The sequence below is a fragment of the Corythoichthys intestinalis genome, chromosome 17, assembly GCF_030265065.1.
Source record: "Corythoichthys intestinalis isolate RoL2023-P3 chromosome 17, ASM3026506v1, whole genome shotgun sequence".
NCBI classification, from domain to species: Eukaryota; Metazoa; Chordata; class Actinopteri; order Syngnathiformes; family Syngnathidae; genus Corythoichthys; species Corythoichthys intestinalis.
The window spans coordinates 1,477,167-1,495,020 of NC_080411.1; the positions used below are offsets into that span (position 1 = coordinate 1,477,167).

The 17,854-nt window shown below is 38.4% G+C and overlaps 1 protein-coding gene across 1 annotated transcript; it reads right to left on the minus strand.

Moving 5' to 3' along the window:
- Positions 1 to 5,230: 5,230 nt before the first annotated feature.
- rbp4l (retinol binding protein 4, like) lies at positions 5,231 to 8,971 on the minus strand. Its single transcript, XM_057819262.1, has 5 exons — positions 8,852 to 8,971; positions 8,588 to 8,705; positions 8,372 to 8,508; positions 5,766 to 5,878; positions 5,231 to 5,690 (listed from the first exon to the last, which is right to left on the minus strand). Exons 2-5 carry the CDS (start codon positions 8,702 to 8,704, stop codon positions 5,467 to 5,469), a joined length of 591 nt encoding a protein of 196 aa, XP_057675245.1. The 5' UTR covers position 8,705; positions 8,852 to 8,971; the 3' UTR covers positions 5,231 to 5,466.
- Positions 8,972 to 17,854: the final 8,883 nt, after the last annotated feature.

The following is a 17,854-nucleotide window of genomic DNA, read 5'->3' on the forward strand; positions in this document are numbered from 1 at the left end:
GTTTTGCTTAATAAATGTTGATTTGAAATGCTTAGGAAAACAGCATTGGTGTGAGATTTTTCCATGTTGAATTCAAATTATTGTCAAATATGTCTATTTTGTCTATTTGATGTTGGAACATGGCTTACCCCGGTAATACACCAGGCACGTCTACGGCGCGTCAACGTTGCCGCCGCGTCAACGCGGTGAAATGCGGCCGTTAAAGTCAGGCAGAAGCGGTTCAACGCGTCGCACTCGACGTTTATTACTTTTTACTCGAAGTTTATTATTTGACACGAGACGCGACCCTCCTACGTCAATACTACTAGGCAGGATTGGGCAGACCGGAAGTCACTTGTGTAAAAATACGGTGGATCCGGTCAATTTTCAAAATAAAATTTTCAAATTAAAATTGCTCATTTCTGCATGGTGCTTTAACTTGAGAAAATCCATCAATAAAGCTTTTGAGAACCATTCATAAAAAAAAAGTGAGACAGCGAGAACCAAAAGTTGTATTTGCCAGTTGGCAAAATGGATTTTGCCATGTGGCATTTTTTTTGCCATGTGGCAAAACGGATTTTGCCATGTGACATTTTTTTTGCCATTTGGAATTTTTTTTTGCCATGTGGCAAAATAGATTTTGCCATGTGGCATTTTTTTCCATGTGGCAAAATGGATTTTGGCATGTGGCATTTTTTTTTCCATGTGGCAAAATGGATTTTGCTATGTGACATTTTTTTTGCCATTTGGATTTTTTTTTTTTTTTTTTTGCCATGTGGCATTTTTTAGCCATTTGGTAAAATGGATTTTGCCATGTGACATTTTTTTTGCCATTTGGAATTTTTTTTTTTTTTTTTTGCCATGTGGCAAAATTGATTTTGCCATGTGGCATTTTTTCTGCCATGTGGCATTTTTTTGCCATGTGGCAAAATTGATTTTGCCATGTGGCTTTTTTTTTTTTTTTTTGCCATGTGGCTTTTTTTTTTTGTTTTTTTTTTTTGCCATTTGACAAAATTGATTTTGCAATGTGGCATTTTTTTACGTGGATGGACAGGGGACTCCTCAGCAAACTGAGCACGAGTGACTGAAGTGTTCCTCTCTAATGTGGTCACATTACACATCTAAAAAAAGAAAATTCCTACAGAATGAAATGAATTACGGTAGTTTGGTGTGACATTGTTTTGTCTGCATGGGTATTTCGAACACTGATCTAAATTTTGAATTTATTTGACAACGTTAGATATGTTAATACGGTTTTTTTATTGGCATGCTAAGCAGGCACCATTGACTCGCGCTAGCTTAGCCACTCCGGAGCCCTGAAACTAACAAATAACTGACAAACTGCACAGAATTTTTTGAAATCAACTCCACTGACTAATTAAATTCTGAGCTTCCCCTTTCAGATTAATTTATTTTTGTTTTTAAATGTGAAAAAGAGCGTTTTTCACTTTAGATAACCAATTCCTGAAATCCCACTTGGTCGCAGATCAAACGTTGGGAATGTCCTGGATTTCCTGGAAGGTTTGTGGAATTAGCTATACTGTTAAAAATAATAATATAATAATAATAATTAATTAGGGCTGTCAAACGATTACAATTTTTAATCAAGTTAATTACAGCTTAAAAATTAATTAATCGTAATTAATCGCAACTCACACCATCTATAAAATATGACATTTTTCTGTAAATTATTGTTGGAATGGAAAGATAAGACACAAGACGGCTATATACATTCAACATATGGTACATAAGTACTGTATTTGTTTATTATAACAATAAATCAACAAGATGGCATTAACATTATTAACATTCTCTTAAAGCGATCCATGGATAGAAAAACTTGTAGTTCTTAAAAGATAAATGTTGGTACAAGTTATAGAAATTGTAATATTAAAACTCCTCTTAATGTTTTCGTTTGATTAAAATTTGTAAAATGTTCAATCAAAAAATAAACTAGCAGCTCGCCATTGTTGATGTCAATAATTACACCATGCTCACTCCCCAAACCCATGAAATCATTTGGACCCAAGCGCCAGAAGAGGCCGCCAAACACCAAAAAACAAGTAACAAGCGGACATTACACTGCTGACATTTTAATCTGTTTGAGCGGGACATGTGCGTTAATTGAGTCAAATATTTTAACGTGATTAATTTTTAAAAAATTAATTACCGCCCGTTAACGCGATATTTTTGACAGCCCTAATAATAAAAATAATAAATGAATGAAAAATTAGTAGAACTTGACATTTCAAGTCAATCAAGTTGACTTGCATGTGCAAGACTTGATGAAAAACAAATGCAAGTAGTTGCGGGAAAAATTCATACAGAATTCCAATTCCCACTACTTGAAAAAAGTATGTGAATAATGATGAAGAAACAGCTGTATGAGCAACTAATTTCACCATATGCAATTGTACTGTTTTGGACTGCAAATAAAAGCGCTCTCATGTTGAGTAAGTTCACCCAGTTGATCCCATCAGTGCTAAGCTAGTTTAAGTATTAGAATTCTGGACTGCTGCCTGTTACAGTGTCTCGCCAAGCAATCGCTCACAATAACCCCTTTTTTCCCACTCGCAAACAACATTGCTAGGCTCTTTCACGCAGGTCTCTCGTGAAGTTTAACTCGGAATTCATAAAGTGAAATTGTGACTTTTACACAGAATCTAGGGACGCGCCATTCACACAAACACTGCATCCACAAGAACACTTAGCAGTAAAAAGTATGGAATCACCAGTCTCGGATGAGCACTCACTCAGACATTTTATCATGTAGAACAAACTCTGATCAAAAGCTTGAAAAAATTATCAATTAGTTCAGAAGTGCAACTCTTTAGCATTCAGAAACAGTAGAAGAAATGAATCAAAAACATTGTGGTGGTCAGTAAATGTTACTTTTATAGAGCAAATTCAGGGAAATATATATGGAATCACTCCATTCTGAGGAAAAATATACAGAATGAAACAAACAAATAACAATCGAAACACTTCTCTAATATTTAGTAGCACCACTTCTGGATTTTATAACAGCTTGCAGTCTATGAGGCATGGACTTGATGAGTATTCTTCATCAATTTGGTGCCAACTGTCTTTGATTGCAGTTGCCAGATCGTCCTTGCAGGTCGGAGCCTTGCTGTGGACCATATTTTTTCAATTTCCACCACAGGTTTTCAATAGGGTTGAGATCTGGGCTATTTGCAGGCCATGACATTGACTGGATGAGTCTTTCTCCAAGGAATGCTTTAAAGTGATCCTCGATCTTTATGACAAGTAATTCTTAAAAGATAAATATTAGTATGAGTTATAATAATTTGATATTAAAACCCCTCTAAATGTTTTCGTTTTAATAAAATTTCTGAAATTATATTAGGTGATAGGTCACCATTCTTGTTACGTCGCAGTGCGTGACATCACCGGGCCGAACTTCCAGCGTGTCACTCTTAGCTACCCTAACATGTCGTCGGTTCTGCCCTTCCAATTTGAACCAGATCAGAAAAGTGAAGAGCAGGACAGTGCTGTCGGTCGTTCACAAGACGAGCATCAAAGGCAAAATGAGAACAGGAAATACAGTACCTTATAAGAGAAGAATTGGGCAAAACTGGTGATGTACTCGCTGCAAGTGCGTCTCATTGACAAGAGCGAGAGAGTGTATGCTGTTGAGAACTCCGGTTTTTGTTGGCAGATCTTCAAGGTAAGATATTGCGTTTTCAAACTTATCCCAGTATAATTATGTAGATTGTTAGTGTCCAGAGCTGTCGTATGCTTTACATACAGCACAAGCCAACAGTTTGACAGGGACAAATCCTGGAATCGAGTGTAATCCATGTCTTGTACATTGTAACGCGTGGTAGGTAGGATACGTGCATAAAAGGACCAAAAAGGGGAGAAGCTTCCACTTATGCACATTTATTCACCAAAAAAAAAATATATTTTTTTTTAATCTTGACCACTCGTCACTCGGCAGCTCAGCGGTACGCACACACGCGTTCCCAGACGAACTCCAACATTGTTGTAAGGTCCACGTCAGAGTCACTTTCGTCACTGTAGCGTGCTATAGTGCTTTAATTATTTGGTATGATTTGGGGAAAACTCCCACGAAGAGTAGTCGACAAAAAAGATAGCAATAGTAATCCGTTTCTTCACTCAAAGATTCAGGAATTAGACCGATCTCACGGCAATGTTGCAACCGGGATCGGGCCGTCGAATCTGCAAAATAGACTGATCCGAAAAGCCGCTGTGGGACCGACAATCCAGAAATTAGACAGATCAGAAAACCAATATTGCCGCCGCGGTGGGACCGTCGGATCCAGAAATTAGACGGATTCCTTACTTAACTGAGGATCCAGGAAAAATGTCCGGGCGCCAGTTGTAACGTGTGGTAGGTAGGATACCAAAAAGGGGAGAAGCTTCCACTTATGCACATTTATTCACAAAAAATTATAATTCCACCTTGACCACTCACATCACTCCACTTGTTGCCATTTGACTGGAAATTGCATCCAAAAGCAGCACATAGTGGCATTTTACCTCGCGAGTTTAGGCAGCAATACGCAATTGTTGTATACGCTACACATTTGGAAACATCCCATTTACGTCATCCCTGCGAGCCCGCAAAACATGGCGCCAACTATCGGTCAAAATGTGTTCTAAATATTATAAAATATTGCCATTGATCTAACATTTTATGTGTTTCTAACAATATATTTAAGTACAAGAGAACAATTGTGGTTTATTAGAGCCTACATGTACTTAAGGTAGAGGATCACTTTAAGAGTTTTAGCTCTGTGGCAGGATGCATTGTCATCTTGGAAAATGACAAACACATTTTCAATTGAAGGGATAAGAAAGCTGTCTAAAATTTCAATGTCAACTTGTGCATTTGAAGATTTAACCTGCACAACCATTTCCCAGTGTCTTTGCTGACACTCAGCCCCATATCATCAAGGACTGAGGGAATTTTGATGTCTTATTCAGGCAGTCATCTTTGTAAATCTCACTGGAACAGCACCAAACAAAAGTTCCAGCATCATCACCTTGGTGGTGATCACCTTGGTCTTTGCTCTTTGGCCTACAGTAGAATAAGCATCACATGACTAAAATGTGTAAACAACAGACCACCAGTAAGCCCTTTACTGTTGTGCACATGGAGTTTGTTTGGTCCTTAGCTGGATCAGGAGGGATCAGGAGCTCAGTGTGTTTTCAAGCTACAAGGTGCACATTTTCATGCGTAGCAGAATCAAAACATAGACAGAAATGTGGTTTTAGAAAAAAAAAATATTTTATTTGTTCCACTCATTCATAGATCACAAGAAAGGAGCAGCTTCATAAACTTGGTATAGGGTTGGTAAGGTGGTCATCCTTTTACACTTTTATTACATCAGTCCATGCAAACACGTTGTTCCACAATAGGTTGGCTTTCAAGCCTCAAAAACCGCGGCCAGGTGGCACCGCTCATTTCCCGTTTGGCTTTTCCATGCCTGTTTTGCACCTTTAGCAAGCACCGGACTGCAGCACGGGCTGGAACTGTCCAACCATGCAGATGTCCTCCTGCTTCTGGCGCACGATGCGCTGGATGGCGGGGGGAAGGCCGCGGGGGTTCCTAGAGAAGACGATGGCATAGCCGTCCTCGCAGCTGCCATCATCCTTGAGGGTGCGGCAGGCGTAGGTGATGGCGTAGTTGTCGTAGTCGGTGTCAATCACCCAGTAGTTGTCGCCTGAAGCGGGTAAGGATATTTAAACCAATGCGAAAGCGCAAGAGGAAATACAAAACCATATTTGTTGACATTCACCTCCGCTGGACAGGTAGCTGGCCAGTCCCTGGTAGTTCATGAACATCTTGCCGGGAGTGGTAGGGTCGGGGACAGAGTACTGGGCAGCCATGTCGGCGCATACCACCCAGAACCTACAATGTGAAAACATGAAAAACTCTCATGTTTCTTTCATTTCTAGACATTTATAATACAGAAAATTTTAGTGCTTCAGCAATTAATCAATTCATTCGCTTAGGAAAAAAAGCTTTGAATCAAATTTTGCTGCTTCGAAGATTCGTTTAATTAGAGTGATGTTGTAATGGTTTGTCTTTGAAAGTGTTGTATTTAGATATATTGATTTGGGTGGATACACTGCCCTCTACTGGTAACAGTGAATGTGCCATAACTCGTCTAACATGGCTGAATCCAGCTGCTCCCTGTTAAGACCAACATAAGGTATGTTTTTGTTTTGAGCTAATTGTTTGTTTACGCATTCGTTATTTTTTTTATATTTCGCAGTTTTTGTGGGAATGTGCTTGAACGATTTGTTAGGAGCATTGTTTAAAACGTTAGCATTTTATAGCATTTAAGATAGCCGACTTGTGCGATGCAAGTTAGCCAATTGTTGTTTTGTTGTACTTATATCCTGATTTTTTTTCTTTTAATACTGTTTTTAATACTGTTTGAGGCTAAGCTCAGGTATTTTAATTTAGTTTTAAATGAAAGTAATTCTGCATGTTTTTTGGGTGGATACACTGCCCTCTACTGGTAACAGTGAATGTGCCATAACTCGTCTAACATGGCTGAATCCAGCTGCTCCCTTTAAGACCAACATGAGGTATGTTTTTGTTTGAGGTAATGTTTTTTAACACATTCGTTATTTATTGTAGAAGTATATTTCGCAGTTTGTTTGTTTGTTTGTTTGTTTTTGAGGGAATGTGTTTGAATGATTAGTTAAGAGTATTGTAAAAAAAAAACAAACAAAAAAACCTTAGCATTTAAGCTAATGGACTTTCACTATGCAAGTTAGCAAATTGTTCTTTTGTTGTACTTATATCCTGATTTCTTTTATTCTGTTTAAGGCTAAGCTCAGGTATTTTAGCTTAGTTTTAAATGAAAGTAATTCTGCATGGTTTAAAGAAACACTCAGGAATTGTATTTTATATTCGCATTTAATGCTCTTTTGAAAGTGCTATATTAGCAAGCTTTTGTTTTACATCTCCTAGAATTCTTGAATTCAACACGTTAAATGTTTCTAATCCGATGACACAATTATTCGAACTAACTAGCTTATAGATTACTCGATTAATAAAATAATCGCTAGCAGCAGCTAGGGAAAATTCCGAGAAAACCACAGCAGTGGTAGGCAACTAGTAGCCTGGTTGGGTAGTAAAAGTTACAGTCTTCAGTCAAATAATCCGTTAGCCATTTCTTTTAAATGATATTGAGTTTGAAACGGATTTGAATGTTCTCCAGAAGGCATAAGCGGATTTTAGAAGGGGGCCAGGCCCCCACCCCCCCGGTGGCCGAAAAGCGTCATTGCATGAAATTGACTTTTCTATATACATAAAAGTTGTAAAGCAATAAAAATGCAACAAAAGTGAATGAAATGAACCCAAAAATATATTTTTATAATGAGTCAAAATTATTTTTCGAACAGATCATGTGACTACCTTGGATGGTCATTTGCTTTGCATATAATAAAAAATAAATTTTAAAAAAAATAGAGGGCAATTTTACTTTTCAAATGATCTTTTTCTTCAAACATTTTTTTTTTGGGGGGGGGGGGGGGGGGTATGGTTTGAAGCAACTTTTTTGGGGATTGAATGATTTAGACACAAATGTCCTACCCATAATATGGCCCAAACACAAATCAAAGAAAACTTTTTTAATGAAAAATTAAGTGTTCAAATGCAAATTGTTCAATCTCGGTATATTTTTTCGCATTCAAAAACGTTTTATATGATTGAAATTTTTTTTTGATTGAAGTGATTTTTCTTTTTGAAAATATATATTTTTTTAAGCAACTTACTTTTTGATTGAATAATAAAGACAGAAACATCCAAGCCAAAATGTGGCCCAAACACAAATCAACATTACTTCAATCAAAAAAAAAACAAAACAAAATCAATCAACAAAAAATAGCTTTCACGTGTTTTTTTTTTTTTTTCAAATTTATTTTTGCAAACACTTTTTTCTTTTAAGAGACTTTTTTTGGTTGAAAATATAAAGTTTGATTGAAGCAACTTTTTTTTTTTTTTTTTTGAAGCAACATCTTTTTGATTGAATAATAAAGACACAAATCAACCTCCATATGGCTCCGCCCAGGAGATACAATTTTTGAGTGGGGTAACTACATTGGCACGACACCGGCGGGCGTACCATTTTCAATGGATGACGATCTTGACGAAAAGTATTGCCTAAGCAGCCTGATTTAGAATTCCCCTCAAGAATGATGGGAAACAAAGAACGCTCATTGTCAACTTATTATAAATATTTTGTAAGTTAATTTTATTGCTGACACTGCGTTTCGGGGTCACCAACATGTTGTGCCCCCCCTCCACAAAGGTCAAACTCCACCTATGCCAGAAGGTCACAGGACTTTAGCTTTGCTTTAATTGAGAAAACTGCGGTGTGCGACTAACCCGAAGAGGGTGACTCGTCCTTTAGAGGAAGCCGTCATGCTGCCGTCGTCATCGATGGTGTACTCCGCAGAGATGTTGTCCTGCAGGAACAAGCCCTCGGGATCCTTCTTTTGCAGAGCGTACCATTTCCCTGAGTACTAAATGCACAATCTTAATCAGTCAGGGATGTCAGAGTTGCTTTTGATTTCTTTGTTTTGCAATTTAGGATGTACTCACTCTTTTGGGGTCAAAGTCCTCTTTGACGGAAAAGCTGTCAACCACACACGAGGTGGCCAGACAGCTCTCGATGCAGGACAGCACGACCAGCAGGATGGTCAGCCTGGAGAATGCCATTCTAGGAGAACATACAGTGAATTTCAATATCCAATTTCGAGAAGAAAAACGCTGCTTGTTCCCAAACAATGTCTGAATTTAAACCCATTTCCTGCATTCTGTTCAACCCTCAGAAAATGTCACTTTAAAATATAGTCTTTGTCTTACCTTATTTATGTCCAAGTATGTGCAAGAAGTACACGTATGTGGTCAAACACCAGATTGGGTCTTGTGTCAGACGCCACCTTCTTTATATACGTCCAAACGCAGACCAGCTTACAACTGATTTTCATTGCCGGGAACTAAATAAGGTGCTTAAATCTAGAGGTAATCTTGTTGGTTAGAAATCCTGACCGTAAGCTGGCTTCTGTGTTCAAACCTGCCAAAGATTTGCCTGAAAATACAATCAGACTTTTATGTAACTGAAGAAAGGTGCAATGGCATTTACATTTTTGGACTGTTGGAGCAAGGCAAGCGTGTCAGGAGAATCCAACAAACCCCACTGGAAAAGCCAAACCCAGTTAATACTGCAAAGCGGAGTGCTGATTTGGTTGGGGTAGTTATAAAACATTAGGCAACTCAAAACCTTGAAATGAAAATGTTGTTGTGCTCATTTCTTAAAGGGTATCACGGATAGAAAGACATGTACAACCCCTGGCAAAAAGTAAGGAATCACCAGTCCCGGACGAGCACTCACTCAGACATTTTATTATGTAGAACAAACGGATAAAAAGCTTTAAAAAATCATGACTTTTTTCAAAAGTGCAACTCGTTAGCGTTCAGAAACACTAAAAGAAATGAATAAAAAACATTGTGGTGGTCAGTAAATGTTACTTTTATAGAGCAAGTTCAGGGAAATAAATGTAGAATCACTTCATTCTGGGAAAAAAATATGGAATCACTCCATTCTGAGTAGAAAATAAAGACAAACCCATTCAATTTTCTTTCCCTAATTGAGCCCCTGCCTCAGATTAGATCTGCTCGTTAGTCAGCAGTTAAAAACATAGCTCCAACAAGAGAGATCTCTCTTGAGACCAAGGAGAGGATTATCAAACTTTTTGAAGAAGGTAACGCTACATGTATGACTGCAAAAGATATGGGCTGTTCACAGTCAGCTGTATCAAAAACCAGGACCAAGTACAAACAGCATGGCAAGGTTTTTAAAGTTAAGCATTCTGGTAGACATCAAAACGTCATGACAAACAACTAAAGGCCATATGCCTTGAAAACAGAAGATGTACAACAAGACAAATGAAGAAATGGGAGGAAGCTGGAGTCAAGGTATGTGACAAAACTGCAAAATCTCCTAAAGGAAATGGGATTTTCAGACAGGAAAGCTAAAAGGAAACCATCATTGAAACTTAAACAGAAAAGAACAAGACTGCAATGGGCTAAGGAGAGGCAATCATGGACTGTGAATGACTGGATGAATCAGTGATGAGTCAAGAATCTGCATTAGATGGGGTGATGATGCTGGAACGTTTGTTTGGTGCCGTTCCAGTGAGATTTACAAAGGTGACTGCCTGAAGAAAAGATCAAAATTCCCTCAGTCCTTGATGATATGGGGCTGCATGTCAGGCAAAGGCACTGGGGAGATGGCTTTGGTTGAATCTTCAATAAATGCACAAGTTTACATTGAAATTTTAGTAAATGTGACAAAATCATTGTCACGTCTAGGTGAGGGTTGTCATGTCTTGGTATATTGTCTCTTCCTGCTTTATTTTGAAGCCTCACCCTCCTGCTTCCACCACTCACCCTTCCTGCGGTCTCACCTGTCTCTGATTATGATTACCTTTTGTTCCCACCTGTGCCACATTCCTCAAGTGCTTAAATTGTTTGTCCCTCCCTAGTCTCGTGCCAAAGTGTCTTCGTCCTTGGTCGTCACTACAGCCTGTATTCATAGTCCAAGATATTCTACGTTGTGAGTTTATTCATAGTATTCTACAGTTTGCTCTTTTATGCCTCGTGCCAAGTCCTTTGTTATAGTATTGTACTCCGGTGCGTTTTGCCTGGCTCTCTTGTTTACTGTTTGTACCATTTTATTTCATAGCTGGTTATTTCCTCCTTCTGGAGTGCCCTCAGTTTGTTACTGCTTCTGATTATTTGTGTTCATTAAAGACTGAATTCTGCTCGTGATTCCGTTCCATTCCGTCCAAGTGTGACAATCATGCCAGTCATCATACTAGCTTTGCCTGCTAACCAGCAACGCTATTCTGCCAGTCCATCCCAACCGCGCCATCACCCCCAGCGCGGATTGCACGTGTAAAACATGGCACCCTCCAGAGGTCAAAACATGTTCTAAATATTATAGATTTTTAAATCAATAGCAATAATATACTGTATGTGTTTCTAATCAAATATGTGAGTAAAAAAGACCAACTGTGGCTTATTAGAGCCTACAAGTCTTTAGGACAGAGGTTCCCTTTAATAAAACGTTATCGTTTTGGAGCCTAAAAACACTTAAAATGGGTTTCAAAGTGGAACTCTTTGGAAAACAGGCTATTATTGTAAGTTCTGAAAATGGACGCGCACGTGTGAGTACTTAACAAATATATGGCTTATGAAATAGTGATGTTGTATTATTGTTAAACTCAAAATACTGAGCTTATTGAGACGTCTCGACACACAAACATAAACATTCACCACTCTCATCTTCTCCCCCCTGCAAAGAAACAAACTCCCGGGATTAACCTCGGTCACTTGAGATTACTGCTGTCATAACGTAGCGGCATGACAATTACGATCCAAAATGGTCTCCTGTCTACTGCCGTGCATGTCCCTTTTTTATCCGATTAAAGCTAACCAAATAGAGAACACCAAGTTCAAGGGTTGCGAGTAAACATAGTAAACAGCAACCTCGACGAGACAGTAGACACACGAGCCAGTCAAGACGGACCATCTATTTTCTCCACTGGGCTCTAATCTTCTTGTGCGGCCTGAAATGGCTGATGGACACAAATAGCTTCATTGTGAAACTGAGCTATTTTGTAAAATCTTTTTTTATTGAATGTAATAGCAAATATTCAAGATGCTATGTTATCTTAATTGAAGACAAAACTGTCCATCAGTGCAAAAGGTTGTTGTCTATCCGTACCTAGCCCATGATGCAAATTGCTTCCTAAAATCATCATGTAAGATTAAAGCTTTGCTGGCGTACAACTCACTTTGGACATTTTCAAAGGATATCAAATCCCTGCTTCCACATTGTAAACTTTTAATTTGACCCAACTGAAAGGTATGTCTAAAGTAAAGTATATAGCAACTATCAATTGGGGAGACAGCGAGAACGAAAAGTGGCATATGACATATGGCAAAATGGCTTTTGGCATATGGCATTTTTTTGGTATATGGCAAAATAGCTTTAGGCATATAGTACTTTTTTGGTATGTGGCAAAATAGCTTTTGGCATATGGAAGTTTTAGGTTATTTGGTAAAATGGCTTTTGGCATTTGTTCTGGTATATGGCATTTTTTGGCATATGGAAAAATGGCTTGCTTCATATATTGTTTTTTTTTGTGAGAGCATATGGCAAAATGGCTTTTGGCATATGGCTTTTTTTGTATATGGCAACATGGATTTTGGCATGTGGCATTTTTTGACAAATGGCATTTTTTGGGTTTATAGCAAAATAGCTTTAGGCATATAGTAGTTTTTTTTTTTTTTTTTTTTATGGCAAAATCGAGTTTGGCATATGGCATTTTTTTGGGTATATGGCAAAATAACTTTAGGCATATAGTAGTTTTTTTGTATATGGCAAAATCGATTTTGGCATATGGCATTTTTTATTTTTTTTACAAATGGCATTTTTGGGGGGATATTTGCAAGATAGCTTTTGGCATATGGAAGTTTTTGGGTACATGGTAAAATGGCTTTTGGCATTTGTTTTGGTATATGGCATTTTTTTGGCATAAGGAAAAATGGCTTGCGTCATATTAAAGTTTTTTGTGACGGCATATGGCAAAATAGCTTTTGACATATGGCATTTTTTTGGTATATGGCAACATGGATTTTGGCTTATGGTATTTTTTGACATATAGCGTTTTTTGGGGTTTATGGCAAAATAGCATATAGTAGTTGTTTTGGAATATGGCAAAATCGATTTTGGCATATGGCTTTTTTTTTTTTTTTTTTTAAATATGCCATTTTTGGGGGGTACATGACAAAATATCTTTAGGCAAATAGTAGGGTTTTTTTGTATACAGCAAAATCCATTTTGGCATTTGACTTTTTTTTTTTTACATACAGTAGGCCATTTTTGAGGGGTATATGGCAAAATAGCTTTTGGCGTATGGTAGTTTTTTTGTATATGGTAAAATGGCTTTTGGCATTTGTTTAGGTATATGGCATTTTTTGGCATATGGAAAAATGGCTTTTGTCATATTACATTTTTTTGTGAGGGCATATGGCAAAATGGGTTTTGGCATATGGCATTTTTTTTTTTGCATATGGCAACATGGATTTTGGCATATGGCATTTTTTGACATATGGCATTTTTGGGGGTTAATGGCAAAACAGCATATAGTAGTTTTTATGGTATATGGCAAAATCGATTTTGGCATATGGCTTTTTTCTTTTTTTTTTTTTACATATGCCATTTTTGGGGGGTATATGGCAAAATAGCTTTTGGCATATGGTAGTTTTTTGGTATATGGTGAAATGGTTTTTGTCATTTGTTTTGGTATATGGCATTTTTTTTGGCATATGGAAAAATGGCTTTTGACATAATACATTTTTTTTGTGAGGGCATATGGCAAAATGGCTTTTGGCATTTTTTGCAGGCCATGCATGTCTATGCCATTGACGGCAATGCACGTACACATTTCTCATTCATTTTGAATGGCAGAAAAACGTGTGGTTCTGATTTCTTACTATACACTTACCATTACAACATTTTTTTGCCATTGATAATGAATGGGGAATTTGGACACGCATGGCTGTCAATGGCATCACCTTACTTGGGTGCTAGTTGAATGTCAATGCGCTGTAAAAGCCATTTTGCCATATAACAAAAACAAAATAAAACGACCATATTCCAAAGCCATTTTGCCGTATAAAAAGTGCCATATTTAGAAAAATAAAAAAATAAAAAAGTCAAATGCCAAAAGACATGGTGACATATACCAAATACCACTTTTCGTTCTCAACCTTGCAGATCAATTGGGGCCAATTTCAGTCACACGTTGAGTGGCGGTACTAAAATATGGAGTTTTATGCCATCTACTGGTGAATGCCTGTAACACTTGTCCTCGCTTGTGCTGGAGTATATGTCAGACAATTTGAACCAGTTGCCAGCTAATCGCAGGGGCACAAATAAAAACTATTATTACTCACAGTCTATTATGCATGCTTTCAGGTGTGGGAGGAAAGTCGACTCCCCAAAGAACCATAAAACGCAAGCACAGGGAGAATATGCAAACTCCAACTAGGAGAACCGGAAGACATGTTTTAATACACTGCTAAAAAATATCAAGGGAACACAGTGAGCACATTCAACTTCGGAAAGAACAAAGTATGTAATAAAAATGCTTCATCCATTCAGATCTACGTGTTACTTTAGTGTTCCCTTTATTATTTTTTGAGCAGTTTATATTATGAAATGTACGTAGAATGCTCTTTTGTGATGTGGAAAACCAAAATTGACCACCCAAAAAAAATGACGTGACTTGCAATATTTACTGCTCATCCCATCCATCCATTTTCAGAACCAGTTATCCGTGCTTGGGTGATGGGCTCCAGCTCCCCTATCACAACACCCTGGCCTGGTCATCAGCCAATCGCAGGGAAACAGATTATTGATATGACCTTTTCTAAGGTGCTTATGAAAACTTAGCTTGCACAATCCATCATCGCTGCCTTATGGTGCGAAGGTGCGAACAACAACAGACACGGCATTTAAAAGAGTGCCAAAATAGTTGTGGTGCCCAGATAATCAGCTAGTGTCCTAGCTAAATGGGCTTATAGCTTGACGAGGTCTTATTTAATAAGCACTTAAAAGTGCTTGCACAGGAAGCACTTGAAGTGTAAGATAGCCATTTCATACTCTTCCAAACCATGGGCGTAGGTTTGGTCTCAACATTGGTAGGGAAACTATAAAGGAAATGGCTGCAAAAGTAGAAAATACATTTTAATTAATGAATAAATGCACAGTATAATTAACGTTAACAGTAGAAAACATACAGGATCACACTTCTCTTTAAGCAGCTTTCTACTCAAGGTTTACTAGTTAGCAAGTTCACACAGTATAATGTTATGCTAACTCTGATGCAATTCGGACTTTCAGTAGCAAAATTAGTGGCGTCTTCCCCACCCCTGCCACATTGATGTCTTTTTGCATTACTTTCAGTGGCTGTTGCTGGCCGAAAAAAACTTTGAATATCCTTTCTATTTAAAGGGGGTGACGTGTACGTCTGAACATCATGAAAACAATTCACTTAATAATGGTAGGGTTTATTTCATGTATTACATCCTTACAACATGTGGGAAGACAATCTAACTGAATTCATTATACAATGCAAGTAAGTTTGCTTAAAAGTTGGTGGGGACAATTTGAGCATCCTGAAAAGTTGCTAGTGTTATGTCCCTAACGTCCCTATGCAATTCTACACCCTTGTTCCAAACTCATTGGATATTATCAGGGGTTCATTTGTGCCGCATCCCGCCGGAACAAGATCCGGCACCTCTCGATTTTGGCCTCCCTGTGTTCCGGGACTTATTTGGGCAGATCCGGCACCTCTCGTGTATGGAAAATAATAATTTAAAAAACAATTTTTTTTTTTTGTATTGTAATAGCCCCAATTGGGGGGAACGAAGTAGAGGAGTCGTTAATGGTTTTCTCCACTTTATTGTGGCAACAATAAGAAAACAATACACAAAATAACAGTGGACTGCAGCCACATGCCGCTTCTCGACAGTCTACTCCTCGCTTCCTACTACCTCACAGCTCTCCAGCGTCTTTTAAAGGGACCGTGCATAGTTACGGACATTACAGTATAAAATAGAATAATAATATGCAGCAGGAGGCTAACGCCGCAGCAGCTAGCCTGGTTCACGGACAGCCAGCTAAGCCGGGGCAGTAGGGTGTTACTGTGGCAGGTCAGGTTCAGCCACCCAAAGTGGGTGCCAGCTACAACACCAGCAGTCAACCAGGTGGACCACCAACAGCCGGAGCAACAGGCTAGTACCCTTATGGGAAATTTGGGTTAGGGCTGCTCATTGGGGTGAAACTCACAAAAGAATGTGTTTGCGTTATTGTAATCTCAGATTTTTTTTTTTTTTGCTTTTGTTTTACAAGACAGTATGTTTCTGTAAGTCCCACCTGTGATTATGTGGGCAATTGCCCGTGCTGTGCAGAGTATAGACCCTACCCACCGACGTCACAAAATCACGTGATCGCTGTATTGTTCCGCCCCCTTGTCCGTCATTTTGTGTCTGTATTATCAATGGTCTCAATTGATCGAGCAATTTATAATGCATTTCATGGAAGACCCAGTGCTTTCGGATGCCGTAAACTCACTGGATGCGTTGCATAAAAGGCGTTATGTGGAAAAGCTTCAGTTTATCCATTCGCCAGATCCATATTTGATGCCTAAATCGATGTTTTTCGACCCGCTGTCTTCGCCGTATTTGCCTGACATCTGCTAGCTACCCTGATATTTACAACTATCTTGTCCACGCAAAATCAGCTTATTCTCACGAAAGTTTGAAAAACTTTAAGAGCTTGGAGGCTTATAAATACTTCGTTGCTGGTTGGGTGAAACAGGTCCTCGTCCACGAAAATTCGGCAGGAATCTATCTTGTGCTTGGAATGGTGAGTTACGAAATTTTCAATTCAAAATCTTTTGTTCTTGCTAACATCCACTGTCAAGTCTAATGTATTTCATGTCATTTGTCAATGGAGCTAGGGCTTTTAATGTTTATATGGTTTAGCGATAGCACTCTCACTACATACATACGTGTATGTTGTCGGCGATTAGCCTAGCAATGATCTTAATTGTGGTTGTCAGCCCAAAACCCTCTAAATATATATTAAATGCATCTTACCAGATATAAAATGACTACTACATAATCTGTGGTAATCGTTTGGAGCCCAGTTTTCTCGTCGAATTGCAGCAGCCCATCTCGCTCTCTCCTCTCCAGGTCTCTCAGAATCCAGTAGAACTTCAAGTCTCTCCGTCTTCTCCATCTATCTTCTCTGTTATTGCAACCGACCGCCACACACGCCTTCACCATTTTGATTATTAATGTTAACGAGCAGAAAAACACGCCGTAAATAGGAGGAATGTACGTAGCCGTAACAGGTAAACACGATGTGTTGACGGACAATTGGGCGGCACCAGTCAGGAGGGCGGAGTTGTGAGGTCACGTGGGTAGGGTCTATAGCCTAAATAATTGTAAATTGTTGTCATATCATTTATACCATGGATATTATCTGAAATTGAGGCTTATAAGTCCCACAGCATTGCAAGTGGCCATTTGCGTGTTGTTTTCAGCACCATTTTCTGCATATGTTCTGGAACCTGTGCCCATCTCGTCATCCCTGCACTGTCATATGTACTTTGCATTCCGGCACCTTATGATTTACAAATTAACCCTTTAATGCCTGCCTGCAATATGAAGCAATTGTCGGAGAATCACAAATTTTGAAAAATAAGGTCTTCATTAAACCTTTTTTTTCACATTTGTAAAAAGAAAAGTCAAAATGCAAATGCGTAATAAGCGCTCTAATATCTATAACCCTTGCTAACACCTGTTTTTTTTTTCTCATGGAACCTGAAGATGCATGTGTTAACTTGCATCCATCATTTTTTTTCAAAAAGAAATGTCAAAATTCTGAATTAGTCTCAAAGTCATGAAATTTTAGATGTATCAAATGTGATACATTTGGCAATATAGGGTTAAGCACTGGATATTATATGTTGGAACAGAGTTCTGACAGCTGTTAACCCAAATAAATCAACAAATAAGCCGCACTGGACTATAAGGGTAAGATTTCAAAATTAAGGGGTAAAGTATCGGCTTACGGTCCAAAAATTACGGTATCTATAACATATGTTGGAGGTGTGCAATTTATCTGGCATTCAAACTAGGCCTTTTTACCAAGGGCCATTAGTTAAGAGTTGATACTGGACAGTATGTCGGTGATTCATCTGTGCTTACTGTGATCGGTGGGCC

Excerpts from the sequence above, each read along its gene's own strand:
- rbp4l (XM_057819262.1), bottom strand. The coding sequence starts at position 8,704 with ATGGCATTCTCCAGGCTGACCATCCTGCTGGTCGTGCTGTCCTGCATC. Across the intron at positions 8,509-8,587 it reads AGGACTTTGACCCCAAAAGA|TACTCAGGGAAATGGTACGC; the intron begins GTGAGTACATCC and ends TTGTGCATTTAG. Across the intron at positions 5,691-5,765 it reads CAGCTACCTGTCCAGCGGAG|GCGACAACTACTGGGTGATT; the intron begins GTGAATGTCAAC and ends TACCCGCTTCAG.